The sequence below is a fragment of the Oryzias latipes genome, chromosome 17, assembly GCF_002234675.1.
Source record: "Oryzias latipes chromosome 17, ASM223467v1".
Taxonomy (NCBI): domain Eukaryota; kingdom Metazoa; phylum Chordata; class Actinopteri; order Beloniformes; family Adrianichthyidae; genus Oryzias; species Oryzias latipes.
This window is the reverse complement of record NC_019875.2, coordinates 12,840,425-12,861,944: the sequence shown is the minus strand read 5'-3', so window position 1 is coordinate 12,861,944 and position 21,520 is coordinate 12,840,425. Positions and strand designations below refer to the sequence as shown.

The 21,520-nt window shown below is 47.3% G+C and overlaps 3 protein-coding genes and 1 long non-coding RNA gene across 4 annotated transcripts; 2 read left to right on the top strand and 2 right to left on the bottom strand.

Moving 5' to 3' along the window:
* The first annotated feature begins 369 nt into the window (after window positions 1-369).
* Window positions 370-4,016, top strand: LOC101157730 (C-C chemokine receptor type 9). Its single transcript, XM_011486335.3, has 3 exons — window positions 370-1,376; window positions 1,642-1,707; window positions 2,337-4,016. Exons 1-3 carry the CDS (start codon window positions 1,371-1,373, stop codon window positions 3,423-3,425), a joined length of 1,161 nt encoding a protein of 386 aa, XP_011484637.2. The 5' UTR covers window positions 370-1,370; the 3' UTR covers window positions 3,426-4,016.
* On the bottom strand, window positions 1,604-8,354 carry LOC111949043. Its single transcript, XR_002875063.1, has 2 exons — window positions 8,006-8,354; window positions 1,604-2,012 (listed from the first exon to the last, which is right to left on the bottom strand). It is a non-coding gene; the product is annotated as an uncharacterized LOC111949043 (long non-coding RNA).
* bfsp2 (beaded filament structural protein 2) lies at window positions 6,057-9,233 on the top strand. Its single transcript, XM_004078857.4, has 7 exons — window positions 6,057-6,528; window positions 6,674-6,756; window positions 7,593-7,749; window positions 8,028-8,189; window positions 8,259-8,387; window positions 8,486-8,730; window positions 8,932-9,233. The coding sequence occupies exons 1-7, from the start codon at window positions 6,091-6,093 to the stop codon at window positions 8,987-8,989; spliced, it is 1,272 nt and encodes a 423-aa protein (XP_004078905.1). The 5' UTR covers window positions 6,057-6,090; the 3' UTR covers window positions 8,990-9,233.
* A 200-nt stretch (window positions 9,234-9,433) lies between these two features.
* Window positions 9,434-16,350, bottom strand: klhl18 (kelch like family member 18). Its single transcript, XM_004078856.4, has 10 exons — window positions 16,169-16,350; window positions 15,091-15,221; window positions 14,869-15,009; window positions 14,598-14,796; window positions 13,666-13,826; window positions 13,376-13,512; window positions 12,482-12,704; window positions 11,863-11,967; window positions 11,603-11,714; window positions 9,434-11,526 (listed from the first exon to the last, which is right to left on the bottom strand). Exons 1-10 carry the CDS (start codon window positions 16,295-16,297, stop codon window positions 11,140-11,142), a joined length of 1,725 nt encoding a protein of 574 aa, XP_004078904.1. The 5' UTR covers window positions 16,298-16,350; the 3' UTR covers window positions 9,434-11,139.
* Between the last annotated feature and the right edge of the window lie 5,170 nt (window positions 16,351-21,520).

The following is a 21,520-nucleotide window of genomic DNA, read 5'->3' as shown; positions in this document are numbered from 1 at the left end:
ACTTCATGTCTGAGGATGAAGCTGACTGAAGGACAAGTCAGTTCAGTTACTGTTGCTTCAATTTATTTAAATGACTTTAACGCTGCAGGAAAATCCAGGTTTCATTTGACTTCCTATCTCCTTCAATGGAGCAGACTTTCCAGTTAACCCTTGTGCTATCCTAGGCACTTTAACATTGGGAGTTGGGTCATCTAGACCCACTAAACAGTGCGCTGAACCTTTTTTCTTCAATGATTTGTGATCTTCACTGGTTTCCATGGATTACATGAAATCTTTCCACCTTTATCCACCTTTGTCATGGTAGGAATAACACGTCAATGTAAGGGTGGGGTCATCTGAGATAGCACAAGGGTTAACAGAAGCTGCAGGTCCAGGATCTTCTCCCCACTTTTTTTTCTTGCAGGGCCACCATATTTTTTTCATAATTTCACAGAATTCCGTAATCACTGTCGTCAGCACACAGGTTTAGGAAAATATGTCATTTGTTTATTCCTCATCTGTAAAGTTTTTACAGGTTCAGTTATTTTTACAGCCTTTATTTGCATGACCTTTATGGTTGTGCTGGTTGTGACGATAACGGCTGGAGATGTCTGTTGAGGCTGGTATGAAAACAGGAAACGCTTGGAACCTGCAGCTTTTTCTGAAAGTGAAACGTGAGCAGACGGGCTGATGCTCAGGAGGACTTCAGCAGAAAGTCGGCACACAACCGCAGAACTAACTCCAAACCACAAGGGGGTCCAAATCTGGGTCTCCTTGTGCCGGCCCCCAGCCCGGATAAAATACAGGGTTGTGTCAAGAAGGGCGTCCGGCATAAAAATCTCTACCAAAACTCCCTGTGTGAATCAGTGGAAGCCGATTTGCGGTGGCGACCCCTGAAAAGATCTGCCAAAAGGTGAACAACTCCAGATCCGTCCAATAAATCCAGATTTACTAAACTAAAATGAAAAGTTACCAGATTTCAAGAAAAGTGTTTTGGGCAGTGGTTCTTGCCTTTTATCAGTTCTTCTACAAGCCTTGGCAAGGCCAATAACTGCAGGTTGCAGATAATCAAATCTGCAACCTCAAAAGTCTGTTCCCCCTTAAGCGGCGAGAACATTGTGTTCAAAAACAGGAGCACAGACACGTGGCTCGCCACCTGCTGCTGCTGCCAGGAGGTGGAGCTTCTCCATTTTCGAATGATGTCAAAGAAACAAAAGAAGATGCCATGGTTTGCATCTCTGTGTGTGAGGCCCCACCTTCCCGCTTTGCGTAATCTATGCACAGCTTCTTGCTCTGACTTGTTAGTCTGCGGTTTAACGGACAGAAAGTAAGAAGCTGCAGACACAGACGCACAAAGACTCACATCAGTGACACTGACCCACAAAGACGTGATGGCGGTAAGACTTTCTTTGAGTGCATTTGAATTTTTTGTCTGTGAGTGTATGTGTTATAGTTATTGTGTTTGTTTGTGAGCGGGTGTTTGGTAGTTTGTGTGTTAGTTTTTGTGTGTTCCATAATGTTTTTGTGCGACCGGATGTTTGTGTGTATGTTTTGGTGGGCTTTTATTTTGAAAGGTCACAGCACTTTTGCTAAAACAAAACAGCAAAGCAAAGAGGAACCCATGTGAGCAGATCTAAACATGTTTGTGCTTTTGTTTTACAGATGGATTACACAAACTTCATCAACTCCACTTCATCTCCTGACATCTTCACAGCGATGACCTCAAAGGTAGCCCACCCTTACTCGTGTGTGTTTCTGCATTGGGGGGCTTCATCTCTGAAACTGTGCACGGATATCAGCATAAAACGTGGTCCGCACTCACATTCAAAAATGCCCGCCCAAACGTTTAGACTCTCTTCGTAGATTATCAGCCTGCGGTTACCTGTGGGTTCTCCTCACTTAGCAACAGGAGGTCAATGTTTTTGAGAAGTGAAAACGCAAACTTTCATCAGCAGCTTTGGTCAGCCAATCGGGAAGCAGAGAATGAAGACGTCAGCGAGGAAACCTGCAGGTCTGAGTGTGAGGTTGAGGAGCTGAAGACAGAGGAGAAGCAAAAACAAACAAAAAAAAAAGTTTCAGTTAGGAAGTCTCAGCTCAGATGTTTTACAGTGAAAACACTGGGAGCAGCTCACAACAGAAGCTGTTGAAAAAAAAACAAGAACAAAAATCTGCGCAGATTTTTTCCGGCAAACTGTCATAAACACTAATGTTTATGTCAAGTGTTGTGTACATACATTTCCTTATGCAGCGTTTTGTGCACAAACGCTTTTGGAAATGAGTCCTCTGGTGTTTTCAGGTGTTTCCAGGTGCAGTCAAAGGTGTTAAAAGTGCTTGTGTGTGTTTTGTCTTCCTGGCAGGACCTGCTGAGTTCCGATCTTTCTTTCACCACTGTTGATGACTATGATGATTACGAGGACAATGACACCGACCTGATGTGTGACCGATCCTCAGTGCGCACCTTCAGAGGGCAGTATGAGCCGCCCCTCTTCTTGATAATTGCCATTGTCGGGGGCATTGGGAACCTGGCGGTGGTGTGGATCTACCTGAACGTCCGTCGGCGACTGAAGACCATGACAGACATGTACCTGCTGAACCTGGCGGCCGCAGACCTCCTGTTCTTGGCCACGCTGCCGCTCTGGGCAGCCGAGGCATCGTACAGCTGGACATTTGGTTCCGCCTTCTGCAAGCTGAACTCCGCCCTCTACAAGGTGAACCTGTTCAGCAGCATGCTGCTACTCACGTGCATCAGCGTTGACCGCTACATCGTCATAGTGCAGTCAACCAAAGCCCAGAACTCAAAGATGGAGCGGCGGCGCTTGAGCCAGCTGGTCTGCGCAGGAGTGTGGCTGCTGGCCCTGCTCCTCGCCACACCTGAGCTGGTGTTCGCCAAACCTGCCCCAGTGGAGTCCAAATACTACTGCAGGATGGTTTTCCCCTCAAACATAGGAAACCGCACCAAGATCCTGGTTTTGTCGCTGCAGGTGAGCATGGGCTTCTGCCTGCCCTTCATCGCTATGGTCTTCTGCTACAGTGTCATCGTCGCCAAACTGCTCAAGACCCGCAGCTTCCAGAAGCACAAGGCCATGCGCGTCATCCTGAGCGTGGTGGTGGTGTTCGTGGTGTCACAGCTGCCCTACAACATCACGCTGGTGATGGAGGCCATGCAAGCCACCAACATGACTGTGACGAACTGTGAAAGGGTGAAGGCCCTGGACAAGGCGGGCCAGGTGCTGAAGAGTCTGGCCTACATGCACGCCTGCCTTAACCCCTTCCTCTATGTGTTTGTGGGCGTGCGCTTTCGCCACGACTTTGTGCGCCTGCTGCACCCCTGCTTCGGTCGGCCGCCGGCCAAAGTGAGCTCACTGGGGAAGACCAGGAGTCCTATTCCCTCCACAAGAGCTTCTGTGATGTCTGACAGCGAAACCTCACAGGCGCTGTCATTGTAGACTCTCCCCAACGCCACTTCCTGTTTGTGTAGCAGCAGCAGCCATGGTGGCAGGGGGAGTGTGGCACACTTACAGGAAGAGTGGCACCACACCTCAGTCTTAAGAACTTCCTTGCTGATGCCTGCTTCAGCTCAGCATTTACACCCAACCGTCCCTCAAGGCCATCGTTGGACCTGAAACCGCTGCTTTATCCGCACCTGTGAACCACAGCTGAAGCCCCCACTCCCAGAACTTCTTACTGAACCACAGAGTGAAAGAACTTAAGTTTCATCCTTTGAAACCTGACTGAACACTTTTCTATTTTATGACGCCAAAGACTCCTGCTGATGAATGTGAAACTTCTTCCTAAAAGTGTATGGTTGTATCTGCTGCTGCTGAGGGTCATGACCTCTGTTTGCGACCTGCCGGGTTTGAACAGAAGCTCATGGTGCTGTACTGAGCCCAGTGTGCCTGAATGTGAAGTATGTTATTTGTAGCCCTGCTAGACCTTATTCTGTATTATATATGTTTTTGGAGCCAAAATAAAGTGAGCTGCGTCAGTGTGAGCTGCAGAGGAAGTGGTTCAAACTGCGTCACGCTGCTTTCTTCACATCCTGTTTGTGTTTTGAAACTGAACTTGGTTCTCTAAAATCCTGTCTACTCCATCTGTTATGACAGTCTGCTGACAATCTGAACAACTGAACTGCAGGTTTAAACCTTTCTCCCAGAATGCATCATTGCAGCACCGACCTGCTTTTAGAGGTCCTGTGGCCGGAGATGTTTCTGAACCCACAGTTGAGCAACAGACACAGGAAAGAACTGCCTGTTGCTTTGACTGAAGGCCACAAGGCCACAAACGGTCCTGTTAGACTGGCAGCAGTAGAGTCTGTTCTGGAACCTGAAGCAGCGGTTTTGGTTAAACCAGTACAGGTTTGTTGTTGTGAAAGAAAAAGAAAAAAAAAAAGGAAGGTGACCTTAGTTAGGCTTTAGATGACCTTAGATATTTTCATGGTCGAGACACTCTTGTGCACCAACTCAGTCTGGAACTGGTTTTTACCGTCTGCTGGTGGGCTGGACAGAGGCCAACCCAAACTTAAACTGAAGTGTTCTGTCTGTGCCATCACGTGTGTGCTGTCCGCTGTGATGCACTTGATCGTTTTTACGTTATAGTGAAAAAAGCTTGAATGTACCTCAATCCAAATGGTATTTTCCAATACAAATGAATCTGTTAGTTCAAAAGGGGCCCAAGTGCAAGAGGTTTGTTTTTCCAGGAAATGATTTTAATTGCAAAGCTTAAAGGGAGGCTACACCAAATGATTAATACTTTACCCAGATTTAGCCCCAGATAATAGCTTCCAAATGCTATATAATATGAAGCACCTCACTTTTATAATGTCAGAGGACTGGCAAAGTAAAGACTCTGGACTTGGGCCCTTCTTGAATTAAACAGGGACGCTGCCATACTGGATAACTAGTGCTGCCATCTATGGCAGAAAGCTAAACCCATGCAAGAGAGGCCTAAGTCCAGGAATTTTGCACTCAATGCATTTTAAATGTCAAGCATAGTCAGTACATTACAACGGACTTGGGACTTTTTTGCACTAACAGATAGCTTTTCCCTTGAAGACCATAGAACATATAATATCTCTATTTTGAAAAATCGTGGACTTGGGCCCCTTTTGAACTAACCGATTTAACTGATTTCTTTACATTATGAAACGATTGTATGAAGGTATAGGTTAATTCGATTAACAGCCTGCCTCAGACAGATTGATCTGGTTGGACTGTAAATCCATTCATTGATTAAATTGATTCGTTGTTACAGCCCGGCTTTCAGTGTAATTCCCGTACTGAGCAAGCAAAGCTGACAATGGTGCAGAAAAGTCCCTTTAGATCAAAGAATTGGAAAAAAAAAACAGAGACTCAGCAAGGATGACCGGTTAGAGACTGAAAGATCTGCTCAAGCACCACGGAAATTCAGTAAGTTAGTCATTCTGGCAGTTAGATACTAGGAAAGAGATGAATACACAGTAACTGAACATCTGTTATTAACTAGAGCTCCATGGCAACAAGGGCAAACTTTCAATCTTCATCGCCTTCATCTTCCACTCTGAGGGTTTCGGGTACTTTGAAGGTAAACGAATAGAAACAGCTTAGAGAGACTGATTCTGCATTGGTATTCACCACTTCCTGTTGAGATTGAACCCAATTTCCACGTAAATCTGAACTTCTGCACAAACACAACAGAACCTCCTGGAGGCCAAAGCGAGTCTGTCTGCATGACTGAAGGCGGGGGGATCGATCTGACTCCCCTCACGTCCTCCATGAAACTCTCGTCCTCTAGAAGAGACGCAGGTCTTCTATTCATTATCTGTTCTGACTCTGTCATCAGATTTGTGACCTTTGACCCCTCCTTCCCTATCACATCTGTAGATGTTCTGATGACAGTCAGACAGAGGAGGGTGCGCTTCAGCCAATCTGGTCTGTGCACCCACTGAGCGCGTGCAAGTCCATAGGGGCTTCAGGACCCTTCCTGACCCCCTCCCTCCCTGCTGATGCAGCTAAAATGTGCCTGTGTGTTTCTATGAGGACAAAGGCCCCCAACACACAAACAAATGCGTTTCCAGAACGCCGTCCTGCATAAATCCGGCCGCCGAACGCCTCCGAGTGGTTTGCCACTGCAGTCATGCCTCTACACCGACGCCGCTCGTCCATTTTAGGACAGACGTCCACAGAGCGACCAGCCCCTGCCTCCTGCGGGAGGATGGGAGCTGCTGGCACCGCCGCCCCCCGCGGCGTCTTTGTGGGCCCTGCGCCCGCGGTGGGTGTGGCCTCAGGCTTGGGGACCCGGGTGTCCCGGAGAGCTCTGGGGATCAGCAGCGTCTTCTTGCAAGGAATGAGGAGCAGCACCGTGCCGGTGCTGCCACAGACGGGGCAACGGGCCGGGGGGCAGGGGGCGGGGGCCCTGAACAGCTGTCTGATGGAGTATCGGGAAAAGGTGAGGGCGCTGGAGCAGCTGAACCAGCAGCTGGAGCAGCAGATCCGTCTCTGCCTGGACCGCAGGGCATCCAGCGCCGGAACCTGGGGCCCGCTCCGGAGGGAGTGGGAGGAGGTCTACAGACAGGTGAGGAGGAAGGTTCTGCTTTCTCCCCAACAGACATGTTTCTGTTAACCTGCAGCTCAGCCAGGATAAACATCTCCGTGGCAACAGCTGCCCCCCCAACGGCTGCAGTTGCTCTCAGCTCTCTTATTTCCCGTGCTCCCCCCAGGTCAGTGAAGCCATCCTAGACAACGCCCGTCTGATGCTACAAACTGAGAATGTGCAAGCCAGCGCCGAGGACTTTAAAGAAAGGTCTGGAGAGCCCCCTCCCCCCAATTCTGAGTCTTTGTGTTGGTCCTTAGAGTTGCAGTGCCCCCTAGATGGCACAGCCTGGTGGCATGTACCGGTTAAAGATCCAAAAGTTTAAGGACGCTTGATTTTAGAATTTATCCAGACTGGAGTCATGAAGGAAGAGGATGAGTCCATGAGGAAGAGTCAGGGAAAGCGTGAAGGAGTCAGTGAAGAAGAGGGGGAGTCAGCAGGAGGTGTTCATTAATGATAGGTATCTCTATTGACCCAAACAATTTAAAGCATCAGATTGCTTTCAAAATGTACACATTTGTTTGGTTTCTTTGTAAAATGAACAAATGTGAGCTCGAATTAATAAAGTTTTTACTTATCTGATTCAAAACTACAAAAAAAATCTATTTCTAAATAGATTTAGAAAATTAATAAAGGAACATAAATGCCAAAAGCCAGTCTGAGCCTTTCAAAGATGGAACAGACTAGATCCTGATAGGACCTGAAGCAGCTTAAATGGACCAAGATGTGCTTCCAGCCAGGATTAAGATCCAAGATAGAGTCCAGAGTCCTAAGAAAACTGTTGGTCCTCAATGATCAACTGTGGTGATGAAAAGCAATCATAAATGGAACCGGGTTTTCCTTTCAGCACATTGGTAGATCCATTTCCTTTTTCTTAAGTAAAATCTTCAGCAGCTAAATCGGCTTTAAGAATTCATGGCTTTATCAATCTTCCTCCTTTTCAGTTTCATTCCATATTTTATTGCCCTGCAGAAGGTCACCTGCGACCCTGACATCACCAGGCTCCTCCCACAGTGGACGGCTAAATAATGTGTTGCTCTCTACAGGTTTGAGAGTGAGCAGCCTTTACGGAGCGCCATGGAAGAGGAGATCAGCTCGCTGTACAGAGTGATCCAGGAGGCCAGAGTGACGAAGGCGGAGCTGGAGGAGCAGATGGAGATGATGAGGCAGGAGCTGCGCACCCTGGAGCAGAACCATGAGCAGGTCGAGTCCTCAGCACAACTGCAGGGTTTGAACCTCACCCTGATCTCCCCTCTGGTTCCTGTCAGTCTAGCACGGGTTCCTTAAGTTGAGCTTCTTCTAAACTAAGTAGAGAACCTAAACAGAACCCAAAGAATTGTGTTTTTTTTTTTTCCAGTCAGAACCATTTGAATGTCCCAACACGAGCTGACACCAGCAAGCTGTAATGCAGGGAAGCCTTTGACCCATGCAGATGTGCTCCCCCTCATAGTCGTGTTACCTGAGCTCTTCATTCCCTGCAGGACGTGCGCGCTCTCTACCACCAGATGGAGGGACGTGAGGTGGACGAGCCGGACGCTCCTATCGAAACCAGTCTGGACCAAATCCTGGCGAACATTAGGAGCCATTGGGAGAAGGTGACGGAGAAGAATCGCGTTGAGGCCGACAACTACCAGGAGTGTAAGGTGAGGCGGGTCACCTGGGCAAATGTGTATGCAGGTGTGTGCGCGGCTCTGACCTGTGTGCATGCGCAGGAGGCGCCGTGCACCAGCAGCAGGCTGAGCCCGGAGGAGGAGCAGGTGGAGGCGCTGAAGGCCGAATGCAGCGAGACTGGCTGCAAAATCCAGAGTCTGCAGGCAGAGACTGAGTCCATCAGAGCACTGGTGAGAAATAGGGATGTATGTGTGTTGGTGGTGAGGGTGGGGGGTATTATCGGTCCCCTGAGTTTAGTCAAATGACACCAGCACCTGTCCTCCTGCAGAAACGAGGCCTGGAGAGCTCACTGACGGACGCGCGGCACTGGCACCAGCTGGAGCTGCAGAACCTGGGCTCCGTGGTTTCCAAGCTGGAGGCGGAGCTGGCTGACGTGCGCGAAGAGATCGAGCAGCAGCGCCGCGACTACGACACGTTGCTAAGCAACAAACAGAAGCTAGAGCAGGAGATCGGCCTTTACCACGGCATCCTGGACGGGGAGGAGAGCCGCTTCCAACCCACTACCACCACGCAGTGAGTCCACCAACACAGCATGGTCACCATGACGACAGGGACCAGCTCAATACCACTCTAGTCCTCCTAACAAACATGAGGCAAACATCATATAGCATGCACACGTTTACAAGAGAGTCTTTGAAGGCAGCACCATCTGTAGCTGCTCTGTCAGATATTCTCATTCAATCAATATTAACTAATGAGGTGGTTTACCTGCAGGTGTACAGCTCCGAATGCAGAGTGTGAGGGTGCAACTCCAGCACCTCCAGAACAGTGAAGACATCCAGAATCTGGACCGGCTGGCGTCCTGAACTCTTTTGAGTCTTCGTGCAGAGGAACAAGCATTCTAAAGCTCACCTGAAGGACTCAGCTGTTCAGGTGTGACGGAGGAGGCGGTGCACAGCTCACCATCACTGTGATGTAGAAGAGCTTTGGGTCAGAACATCTGAACATCCTCCTGGTTGTGCTGTGGAGCATGTTTGCTGTTTTCTTATAGAGAATAAAGTAAATGTAATGCTGCATTCAGGTGCTTCAAGACTGGTTACACCTGAACGGGGTACAAGACCAGATTTAGGACATTCAGGATAACTTACATCTTGGTTTGATCAGAAAAGCCCGGACTTTTCTGTGACAGGTGTGTCCAGGTGGAGACTTCTGGGATATTTGCATCCGTGGCACGCACTAACGCTCCGCATAACAAATATTATCTTAGGCTGCATCATTAGCATTTAGCAAATACTTTTATTAAGAGATTTAGATCATTTTTACAATAGAGGGCAAAGCGAAGTCATGACTGTGTTGTCTAAAGAGAAAGAACACAGCATCGTCTGCAAACAGGGAAACTGCAGCTAGGAGGAAACAGCTCTAAAACATCTATCAGAGGTTTGACTTTTTTGATCAAACTTGAAATGCTGATTTGAATATACATGAAAAAAGACTGTCTGTGATCATTTATGATCATTAAACAAGATGTTGCAGACAAAAAAAATTTTGTGATTGAACACAAAAGGATGAATCAACCACTGACTTCTGATGTTGGCCTGTTCTGGATCAGCAGGACCTCACACAATAAAATCCATGCTAACTTTAAATGTATCTAAAATTAGCTCATCGCCGCTCAAAATAAATCTCTTGACTGCGTTTAAACAGTCATGCTTTATGGATAAATGCATCTGGAATATCTGGATAATCCAGATTCAATCTTAGTTTAGTGAAACACTCCTGTGCAGGTCCTCTGCAGACTGCAGCAGCAGTTCTGGTTTAGCCCCGCCCACTTCCTCGAGTGAAACTGTGAAGCATCATTCACGCCGCCCTTGGTGACGCACATTTGAGTGGCCACTTCCAATGAAAAGTCTGTGTAAATCTGCGTATGGGCTAAACGCACATGTTATGCACATGCTGTTCACACTGGACTATGGACATATGGTCAGAGAGCAGGGGGGGGTCAGAATCCAGGCCTCGAGGGACGGGATCCTACAAGTTTTTCAAACAACCGGCCATTGAAGCTCCTTGTTGGCTAAACACACCTGATCATGGTGATCAGTGGTGGATAAGGCAGGGTTTCTGGAAAAGCAGCAGGAGGCCTGGTGTTTGTCCCCCCTGGTTTAGAGGGGGGGCTCAGCTCAGGCTGACAGACGTTTCTCCAGAAAACACACCTATGGGCTCAACAGCATTACCTCAGACAACTTCCTGCTTCTGAGTCACACGACTCCAGTCCAGTTAGTCTCTGAGATTACCGCCCACTTCTAAAAGCCACCATAGAAAGGGTGCAGGCTGATATATGAACCTACATGCAGAGAGCCTGGGACTGAGTCAGAACCAGCCTGAACGTGGTCACTGTTGGGTCAGAGGCGGCCCAGAACACGAAGAGGACAGAACCTGTTCAAAGCAAAGGCATTATGAAGCCAAAACGGATCAGAACCAGGTAAGAACAGGGCAAAGACAGGCCAGAACTTTGGGGGCTGATGTGAACACAGAACATCAGGCGGTTCTAAACCGAGACGTTTTGTCTTTATTGATCCGTGAGGAAGACACAGACAGCTGATAAATAATCAAAAACAGGTAAAGTTCGATCTTCTGCTGATGCACAGAGAGTCCTGAACGGCTGCTGAAGACGTGCAAACGCTGAGGAGGAGCAGCAGCGCCTCCTGCAGGCGCCCTCTTCAGCCCCACCTCTCCACACCTGCAGTCAGGCCACAGAAGAGGAGGCGTGTCAGAATGTTCCTCCTGTCTGCAGCTTTGGAGGAAGTCCCTTCTGACTGGTCACGTTCAACATCGGAATCTACATGAATCATCCACACACGCACTAGTTTTTCCCAGAATACCACAGGCCAGGCATGGACGCCACTTTGAGCCTGCCGTCGTACCCATACAGCTCAGAAAACATCTCCAGAGGGGTCTTGACCCCCTCGATCCTGAGTGGTTTGTTTAAGCCGGCGGCAGGGGGATGCAGCCGACACCAACCCCTCCCTCGTGGCTCGCCATGGCGGCCATAAAAGTCCAACGATTGGTGTCGGGATTGTACATTTCCACAGAGCTGAGGTTCGACTGCCCGTCATACCCGCCGACCGCAAACAGGCGGCCGCCGGTGGCAACCAGTGACACCCGGCTGCGCCGCGTGTTCATGGGTACCAGGAGGCTCCACTGTCCCGATGCTGAGCTGTACACCTCCGCCCCGCTCAGGAAGCCCGAGCCGTCGTACCCCCCAGCCACATACATGTGGCTGCCCAGGACTGCTGCCCCATGACGACAACGCTTGTTCAGCATGGGGGGGGCTAAGTGCCAGCAGTTGGTGTGATGGTTGTAGTACTCCACCTGAGGAGGCAGGGCATCAGACACATTATGATGACATCACCCAACATGATAGTGTGGGAGGGGGGCTCTAACTCACCGTGTTGAAGATCTGCAGGCCATCATGGCCCCCCGACACAAAGATCCTCCCCTCAAACACCGTCACACCGGCCGCACTGCGGCTGGCACTCATCTCTGTCACCACCACCCACCTGAAGAGAAGCAGCAGGCACGTCACATGACAGGAAGGAGGGTTTTTTTTAATCTAGACACCCCGTGCTGCGGGGGCGGCTTCCTGTTTGATACTTAGGACAACACATAAACCACGCACCCCCACTGGTGCGGTCTATCCGAACTGACCTGTCAGTCTCTGGAGAGTAACACTCCACAGAATTCAGGGAGGACTTCCCATCATACCCGCCGCACACGTAGATGTGTCCGTCAACCACAACAGTTCCCATGGCGCTGAGGATGACAGCGGATCAATGATTGGTTCAGAGGATCGGTCAGAGTTTGGAGCCTTTAACCGGGGACAGCAAAGTAACACTTTTTGAACGACACAAGTGCCCAAATCCAGGCCTGGACGGCCGGCCTCCTGCTGGTTTTTCAGAAATCTTGCCTTATTTTGCTTCTGATTACCTGGATCAGGTGTGTTTGGCCAATAAGGAGCTTTAATGGCAGGTTGGTTGGAAACTTGAAGGACACCGGCCCTTGAGGCCCGGATTTGGGGACCCCTGGTTTACGCAATCAATGTAAACAAGCCAGTTCTGACGCAAAGAAAAGCTGTAAACAAGTCCCTACTGTGAGGTGTTGCACATCAGTGCAAAGCTACTTTCCTCTGCTTCAGAATCGATTGGAATTTTCTTGATCGCGTCAACGGTTGAAGAGTTACGGTAATTGAAAGAACGTCGATACTGGAGCTCAAGCTCTGGTGTTAAAGGGTTAACTCCAGGGTTGTTCAATCTGTCTGATAACTGACCTGCGCTGGCTGTTCATGCTTGAGACCTGCATCCAGCTGTCTGCCTCTGGGTTGTACACCTCTACTGTGCTGAGCCGCGATTGTCCATCATAGCCACCAATGGCATACAGCAGACCGTTAACGACAGCCACTCCCACTCTGCTGCGAGCTGTCCTCATTGGCTGGCAGCGCTCCCAAAAGTTCCCCAATGGGTCAAAAACCTCAACCAGGTTTAAGGAGTCCCCTGTGGAAGAAAGAGATCAAGGTGTACCACAGGGTTCTGTTCTTAGTCCAATACTGTTTAGTCCAAGTCTAAAGGCTTAAAACACAGAGAATCTTTAAATTATAAATTAGGTTTTATTTCATGCCTTTACAAAAGATCTTTTCTCTTTTTATTGTATTTCTTAAGCTACATTCACACTGAATGCAATTCACGTGTCAGGGGCGGCTAGTTTCAATGTTAAGTCAATGTACAGGCGCAAAAAGAGGGGCTGCGGTGCGATTTGAGCGTCGGGTATCTGTGCGGTATACGCCGCAATCTGGCGGCAGCCTATTTTGGACAGCAGGAAAATATACCATCTTAACTTTGGTGAAGAATTTGCGTCTATCAACCAATCAGAAACTAAGCTTTGGTCCGTGACGTGTTGATGATGTAATCCAGAAAATAATAAAAAAGTTGTCTAATTTTATTCTCATCTTTATTTTTTCCGTCCCCTGACTATTGCAGGACAGCAACTCGGGGGACACAGAGAGATAGAAGTCTGGCTGAAAGCGGCCATCGAATTTGATTATAGCATAATATTCAATAAAGATCTGCCTGACGTTTTAATGTTTTTCTGTAGTCCTTAAAGAGAACCTTAGTAATAAACTGGAGTTTTCTAAATGAATTGAATTTACTAAAGATGAGCAGCTGACCTGAGCTGTTCAGACCGCCAACTGCGTAGATGAGTCCTGTGATGGAGGAGCAGCTCCTCTGTCTGGTTTTAAAGGGGGGGAGATGTGGACGCCGCTGCGGCATGAGGTGGAAATCTTTAGCTTCATCGACCAAATCTCTGAGAAGAATGGATCCGTTGATCAGTGACATGCCAATCAATCAGGAAGGAATCAAAAATAAAACAAGCAGAGCAGGCACGTTTAAAGAAATATTTACCATCTTGTATAGAAAGATTTACACACCTGTGAGCATCTCAGTGCTATGGACTCACCTGCACTTGTGGCAGCAGCGAATCAGCTCGTCCTGCTGGACCCGGTCCGACAGGAACTGAGGGCGGCACAGAGGAAGTCGGATCTTTGACAGCAGCTCCGGGAGCAGGGACTCCCGCCGTTCCCGGTCGTGATAAACCCACGTTAGCACCGCCTCAAACACCTACACAGGTGTCACATACAAACCCCATCAACACACCTGAACATGGCGCCATCATGTGATTGTGACAGATGCCGTGCACCTGCACAGGTATCCCTAGGTTTCCACAATATAACCATGTGTCTTCATTCAGAAATTTTCGGCATCCCCCTCTAGATCAGTGGTCCCCAACCTTTTTAAAGCCACAGACCGGTAGGACATCATACAAAGTTTTCACGGACCGGTTTCTCAGGTGTGGGCTGACAATTAATGTAGCAACGCTATGATAAAAAAAGGATCATGGACGTAACAAGGTGAGTCCTGAGCTTTTATTTTGACATGTGTAACATTGTAATTCGCACAGCTGTCATCATCCTCTCCGATTCCCACACTCATGGTGCAAAATAGAAGTACTGTCTATCAAATGTAGCTTTCTTTTTTTCTGGAAGTGGAAGGCTCCCTCTTCTGTCTCCTGGCTGGGCGTTTTCCCCTTGGCAAAGAAACTTTCAAGACGTTTGTTTTTACTCATTTTGCTAGCTCCTGGGTTTTATTTTAGCGGTATCATATAACGTGACAGAGAAGAGCGCCTAGGCCTGCATCAAGATCGACATAGAGAATCGGGCAATTTTTCAAAATAAAACATTTTTCAGATTCTGAAATAAATAAAACGGAAGTAATACAAGTTCTTTATACTTTCCGTGCGGCCCGGTGCCAAATGAACAACAGACCGGTACCGGTCCGCGGCCCCGGGGTTGGGGACCGCTGCTCTAGAACATCTCCCATGATGCCTCTCACCTGCTCCTCTGCTTTCACGTTGAGCTCGTCACAGCCCACCAGCTCCAGCACCTCCTCAGTCCTCAAACCCAGGAACTCCTCCGACAGGGAGACGTCCACAAAGTGCTGGTGAAGGTAGCTGTTGGCTGAGTCGTACAGCGTTGTGCACATCATGGTTTCCGCGAACTGTCGAACGCCCAGACAGTTCTTGGGGTGTAACCTGACCCAGAACACAGTTACTCCACTGACAGCGGGATCTGACAGTTTTCCAGGCCAGTGCCGCGGCACTCACCTCTCCTGCAGGAAGGAGCAGCAGGCGTCTTTGACGTTCTGCAGCTGGAGAAAGCTGGAGCCGATCAGGAGAGCCTGAACGTTCTGTTGGTCGATGGCCACATGGCCGCTGTATGCAAAGTTGATGAGAGCCTCCAGAGCGCTGCAGCAAAGACACTGCTCATTCCGGTTCTGCTGACCCTGAGCATCTCATACCTGACGCCCTGCCTCCACAGCTGCTTACCTGGGGTCCATGCCCTGCATGAGGATCTCGTCCTGCTTGCACTCCACCATGTCGTTGGTGAACATGGCGTGGAAGTAAGGGATGGAGGCCGCCAGGACGATGCGATGGGCGCTGAACTTGTGATCGCCCACCTGCAGGTGGAACCTCGGGTTAGATCACCTGTTCTATGATCTGTTTCAACAGATGTTCTCAGGTTACAGGCAGCTCCAGCTGAAAGAACTGCACTCAGCATCCCAAGACAGGCGAGACTGTGACCAAGACACACCAAAATGTACCAGAGAACTACATGAAATTCATTTGAATCCGTCAAGAAGCAAAGTCCTGTTAGATCCCCTTAAAGTCCCACTCTCATCATCTTTTGAATGAAAGTAAAAATTGGTCTTTCACGTCGACTTTAGCCAAAATCTCATAAAATCTGTGTGGTTTTCTAGGACATAGTTTCTGGAGAGTAGAGCAGTAATTGGTCAGAAATTACAGTACAGTCGGTGCGGGGTGAGCCCAACCTCTTCCTGTCATCAATCGGTTTAATTCTCTTCCACTAGCTTACAGCACCGGAAAACACACCAACAGAACCTGCTTGTTCTGGTGCTGATGGTGCTGCTCTATGCTGCTGGAGGCACTGGCCACTGAAAGGTGTCGGTCACACCTTTTTGACCAGATGTTTTGAAAAATCCAATCCAAAATCTGAGCCTTCGAGCTCCTGACACCTGCTCCTTCATGGTCACGTGACCAGGTCTAGCTCAGACCCGGAAATACATGTGTACGTGTGTAGATCTGCTCCTGCTCTGAACCTGAAGCTGTCTGCAGTCACTGGACAACCTTCCTGTGACGTACCTAAGCCACTAATGCAGGCGCAGTCAAGCGGATCACCGTGATCGATCATGTGATCAGTTCTAATGCCACTTATCGATGGCGGAAACGCCCGTCCATCAGAAAGGGGGCACGTTCACACACACCTCAGTCTCAGAACCTTGCAGTGACGTCACAACCCGATCAGCTCTCGTCATAATCTGCTGTTAGCATGTTGTTAGCATGGTAGCCGGTAGGCGGACTGGCCTCAAACGAAGGGAGTTTTTACCTTGAGTGTGACGTCACAGAGCTTGCCCTGACGCCGGATCTCCTCCATGACGACATAGCCTCGCGCCGGCAGGTCGTGCACCGAAAAATGAACTAAATCCTCGAGCTCTTCGCAGAGATCGTCTCCCATCGTCAGCGGCTGCGCGGACTGACCCCTGCGAGCCACCGTACCTGCTGCGGCTGCGCAGATGGAACCCTTCGAGATGCCGTAGCAACCGCGCGCAGCGCACAGTTGACAGGCTGAGACCGGCAGCCATCTAAGTACTGTATCTATTATGAGCCCAGTTTTTAAATACATTTTCACATCCATCTTTTCCTGCTTATCCAGAGCTGAGTTATGGGGGCAACAGTCTCCATGAACACAAATACAACCTTCAGTTCTACAGGAGGAACTCCAAGGCATCCCAGACTCAGGCCCTCTAGTCATGGGGGCCTCCTCCCAGTACAAACCCCCTGAGGGACGCATCGGTTAGCAATATGACCTCGCTGTTGTCTTCTCTTACTGAGATGCAGCAGTGGAATTTCTCCAGCTTCCTCCTGTGTGACGAGCTTTGATTAATCATGAATACTTTTACTTTTAGTGGCCTCTATAGGATTTTGCTGGTTAATTGACTTGTTTGCAGCTTCTTGGCAAACTCAGAGACCCCCAAAGGTTGTGTATCTGTCCATAATGTATGGAATTTTGACTGTATAGGAGAACTGGAATGAGTGAGTGTCACGTCAGCCACTGAAAATGGTTTACTTCTGGCTCCAAGTGAATGAAGTCCATTTAATCACCATTTTTCGCAATTCGGAGGTCACCATACTGGAGCCTGACAACATCAGTAAGCAGTGATCGGTCTGTGTTAGTCTGAGTCAATGTTTCTATGGCAACCGCTTTCAGCAATCCGGAGAGAGCTTGTTGGAAGTCCACACTCCTTCCACCTGAAAGTGGGCTCGGGAGAATCTGTCAATCAAATGTTCCAAACGTTTGATGAGAGACCACATACTTTTACTGAGGCATTTGATTGGTCAGTTTATAACTTGCAATAAAAGGAAAAAGAATCATGAAAAAAAGGCTACAACATGCAAAAAAATGTATCAGAGCAAGAATGGTTATTCTGAAAAATAGAATGACTGAGAAGGAGCTTTTAGGTTTTCTATAGACGTCTATTGGAGCTTGGCTTTGACCAGCAGGTACTTCCTGTTTGGAAGATGAGGGGGGGGGGGGGGGGGGTAGCTCACTCCAGTTCTCATTCACTGTCAATGCACACAATCAATGGGACCGAAGCAAATTATGGCCCATCAGGAAAAAGAAATTTCAACATCAATTTCAGTTTTAACTTTTTTTTTTGAGAATTAACACAAACAAACAAACAAGGATTCCAGGGGCCTGTTTCAGAAAGGAGGTTCAACCAACTCTGAGGTTAAACTTGAACTCTGAGTTGGTCAATCGAGAGATTAACAACTGTGAGTTTTTCTGTTTCAGAGAAGCTGATCCGAGTTAGGTCAATCAACTCTGAGTGGACTGATTCGGAGTTAAGCGTGCGCACCGTGACTATAAAAAGCCATTATCAATGGAGCGCAGATATTACGAGTCACCATGGCAACCGTGGAAAAAAAGAGGTCTGCGTATTTTTCGCCAGCTGAACTTGACGTGCTGCTGCAGAGTTACAGTGAATATGAGCACATATTCCAGAAGAAAAGCAACACCGCTGCATCTGCAAAACAGAGACAGTTAGCGTGGGAAAACATAGCTGCTCAAGTTAATGCGTAAGTTTGCATTTAAATCATTGTTATAAAATATTGGCTGTAATAACTTTTTAAATAGCGTAAGGTGTGAATTAAAAAATGGCGATATTTAGGAGTACTTTTGAAGTGTTATTCCTGGTGTAATTGCATGAAATGCTGCATAGTGTACAGAACCAATCTGGGGGGAAAATGCATTTTATGTTGATAATGTTTAGAGGACTTTTTTGTTAACCTTCCCCTCTTGCAAACTTTGGTCAGTTTAATATTAATACATGCAATTGTGTTTTTAAAGTGAACTTTTGTCTACTGTTGAACCTTTCGCTGCGCGAAGACTTCTCCTTTCTTTTCTCTCGTCTTTCCGACCGACCGTGGTCAGAAGCGCAGGGGAGATTTCCTTCAGGGCCGAAGGGAAATCTCCTTCGGGGTTCACATCCCGTTGGAAACCCTCAACCTCCAGAGCGGATTAAGAATGACTCCAAAACAGTTATTCTGGGAATGACACCTTCTCTTTATTTAACTAAGTGCTCCGTCCTCCGAACACACAATATATACCACGCTCACCCCCCCCCCCCCCCCATCTGCACCTGCACTTGCCCCTCCCCTTGTCACTCGTGGATCGCACCCCGCTCAGCACATACACACTGCAACACTACCCTTGTATTGATCAAGTGGTATAGGTTTATACGGGATTAAGAAAGTAAGCAGTGCTAGAAAATGGTGTTTCCAAAAAGTAATTGATACAGTAATCTAATTCAATGTCCCTGATTTCATTTTCATGTATATTCAATCCTGCAGGAATTAAAAGAACATGGCAGCAGCTAAAAATGAAGTATAAAAACATAATTCAATCAGGTCAAATGTGAGCATGTCATGGATGTAGGCTTTGTTGACAATATTTGACATATGAAACATCTACATAGCAATATATATCTAATGTTGTTTTCATTGTATATGTAATTGATTGCAACGAAAAACGGTAAAACTCAAACAAAAACGTATGGGGAAATGACAAAAAATCGAGTCTTCTCAAAATCCTCGCACGACGTAAATGTAATTCTCTAGGAATGAATGCAGCCTCCTCGTCTATTGGGTCCTCCAAAAAAGGACAAGCCATTCTTGTCACTTAGACCGTCTCTGTGTGACGGGAATGTGGGCAATGAGGTTAAAGCAAAAAATACCGCTTCGTCTTTAAAAAGGGGAGGGGACGGGCAGAAACTTTGAGTTTAGAGAATAAAACCTGCTCCCGACCAGGTTAGGTTCACAGAGTAAGTAACCATGGACACTGACTCCGAGTAGAAGTTACCTCTCTTTCAGAAACGGGTTTGACTTACTCTGCTTTCTCTGGTTTAACAAACCTCCCATTCTGAAACGGAAAACCCAGGGTTTCCCTGATTTCAGGGTTAACCCACTCTGAGTTTACACTTAACCTCCTTTCTGAAACAGGCCCATGGTCTTCCTCCTTGTAGGGCATGGCTGTGAATATATTTGATATTGGTTCAGGACTGATGTTGGGAAAAAGGTTAAATTCTTAATTTATTACAGAAACAAATAAAGGATATCTGGAAAACTATAATATCACAATAGTTTGAACTGCTTTGTAGTTATTTGACCCTCACCTCACCAGGAAAACCTTGTTGTACCAAATAATTTGAACAAGGAAAAAATACGTAAAATTTGATTTTTTTGTTGTTGTATCCAGATGGTAAAGTGAAAGTGCTCTTTTTATTCTGTATTAAAGGGTTTACAGATACATCTAGACCCCAGCTTCCTCTGCCACACATGACAGTTTATCATATTCTGACTGGAGGAGGGTCAATCAGATCAGAGCTTTAGAAATGCACTGATCAAAAAAACATCTACTTTAATCACCTTCAGTTGTAACGTTAAACAAATAGTCCAGCGATAAGCTCAACCACCCGGAGAGACATCTATATGTGAATTTATCAATTTCACTCATGAAAGTCTGCACTGCTTCCTGTACACATTTGCTTCCAGGACTCTGTAATCTCAGATTCTGACTTTAGTCTCAAAATTCTGACAATGGGGTCGGCAGAAAGCAAAACACGGGAGTTAAGTAGGGCTGCACATGTGGATATATATATATGGTTTCTCTGTACTTCCTCCCACAGACGAGCTGCTGCTCCATGCTGATTAACCACTTTGTGTAAAGGTGACCAGTCTGGATGACTGCAAGCAGAGAGTGAGGAGGATGAAGGCTGTGTGATGAGCAAGGAGACGTGAAGGACAGCAAAAACAGAGACAAACTTTGAAAAAGAATCCTACCGACCTCATGTCTGTGTGCCTCAAATGTCATTGATTACGGTACTATACGTCTCTTATATGTTTGTAATCACATGTACACAGACACTAGATATGTTCTTTTATTGTTTGAAATATTGATTCCGTGACAGGATTTAGAAGCTGCATTAACTTTGACAGCAACATAAATCAAAATAAAGGATTTTGTTTAGAAATCTTTGGTGCAGTCGTACACAGCAGGAAAATCAAAGAAAATCTGATCAAAAACTAGTAAATCAAAACCTTTAATAGCAGAACACGGTCTCTCTGTAGTATTGCTCAGATGTTTTGTCTTTTGGTTTGATGCTGCACTAGTTCCTCCTCTGTATTCTCTGGAAGCATTATTTCTTCTGATGGCTCTTTAGACAAGGAGACTGTGTTTCACAGCAGAAAACCAGCCTAATAATGAACCATAAAACCATAACCCTGTTGACGAAGGTCTATGTCTGTACAACACAGGAACCTGCAGGTCTGTTCTACTGATCAAAATCATGTTCCACGTGATGTCAAGTACGGGAATCCAACAGCAATGAGTTTCGGCGTAGTCCACATTGAGGCCACGGCTATCAAACCCCAGTATGACACTGTGGAAAGTACATGCATGCTGTGGCAGTTGACCCGACCTCAACTAGTGCTTACAGCAGAGGTGGGCACTGAGGGCCGCATTCCTGCATGTTTTCCAGCATACCCTGCTCTGGCATGTTCTAATTGGCTGGACACACCTGAACCAGGTAATCAGCCATGAGTAGGGAAAGGCTATCTTGAAATCATGCAGACACACCGGCCCTCGAGGCCTGGGGCCTGTTTCAGAAAGGAGGTTCAACCAACTCTGAGGTTGAACTTGAACTCCGAGTTGGTCAATCGGGAGATTAACAACTCTGAGTTTTCTGTTTCAGAGAAGCTGATCCGAGTTAGATCAATCAACTCTGAGTGGACTGATTCGGAGGTGAGCGTGAGCACCGCGACTATAAGAAGCCATTATCAATGGAGCGCAGATATCACGAGTCACCATGGCAACCGTGAAAAAAAGAGGTCTGCGTATTTTTCTCCAGCTGAACTTGACGTGCTGCTGCAGAGTTACAGTGAATATGAGCACATATTCCAGAAGAAAAGCAACACCGCTGCATCTGCAAAACAGAGACAGTTAGCGTGGGAAAACATAGCTGCTCAAGTTAATGCGGAAGTTTGCATTTAAATCATTGTTATAAAATATTGGCTGCAATAATTTTTTAAATAGCGTACGGTGTGAAATAAAAAATGGGGATATTTAGGTGTACTTTTGAAGTGTTATTCCTGGTGTAAATGCATGAAATGCTGCATAGTG

Excerpts from the sequence above, each read along its gene's own strand:
- LOC101157730 (XM_011486335.3), top strand. Across the intron at positions 1,708-2,336 it reads TCACAGCGATGACCTCAAAG|GACCTGCTGAGTTCCGATCT; the intron begins GTAGCCCACCCT and ends TCTTCCTGGCAG.
- bfsp2 (XM_004078857.4), top strand. The coding sequence starts at position 6,091 with ATGCCTCTACACCGACGCCGCTCGTCCATTTTAGGACAGACGTCCACA. Across the intron at positions 7,750-8,027 it reads TGGAGCAGAACCATGAGCAG|GACGTGCGCGCTCTCTACCA; the intron begins GTCGAGTCCTCA and ends CATTCCCTGCAG. Across the intron at positions 8,731-8,931 it reads CAACCCACTACCACCACGCA|GTGTACAGCTCCGAATGCAG; the intron begins GTGAGTCCACCA and ends GTTTACCTGCAG.
- klhl18 (XM_004078856.4), bottom strand. The coding sequence starts at position 16,297 with ATGGGAGACGATCTCTGCGAAGAGCTCGAGGATTTAGTTCATTTTTCG. Across the intron at positions 15,010-15,090 it reads ATGCAGGGCATGGACCCCAG|CGCTCTGGAGGCTCTCATCA; the intron begins GTAAGCAGCTGT and ends TCTTTGCTGCAG. Across the intron at positions 14,797-14,868 it reads TGCTCCTTCCTGCAGGAGAG|GTTACACCCCAAGAACTGTC; the intron begins GTGAGTGCCGCG and ends GTTCTGGGTCAG.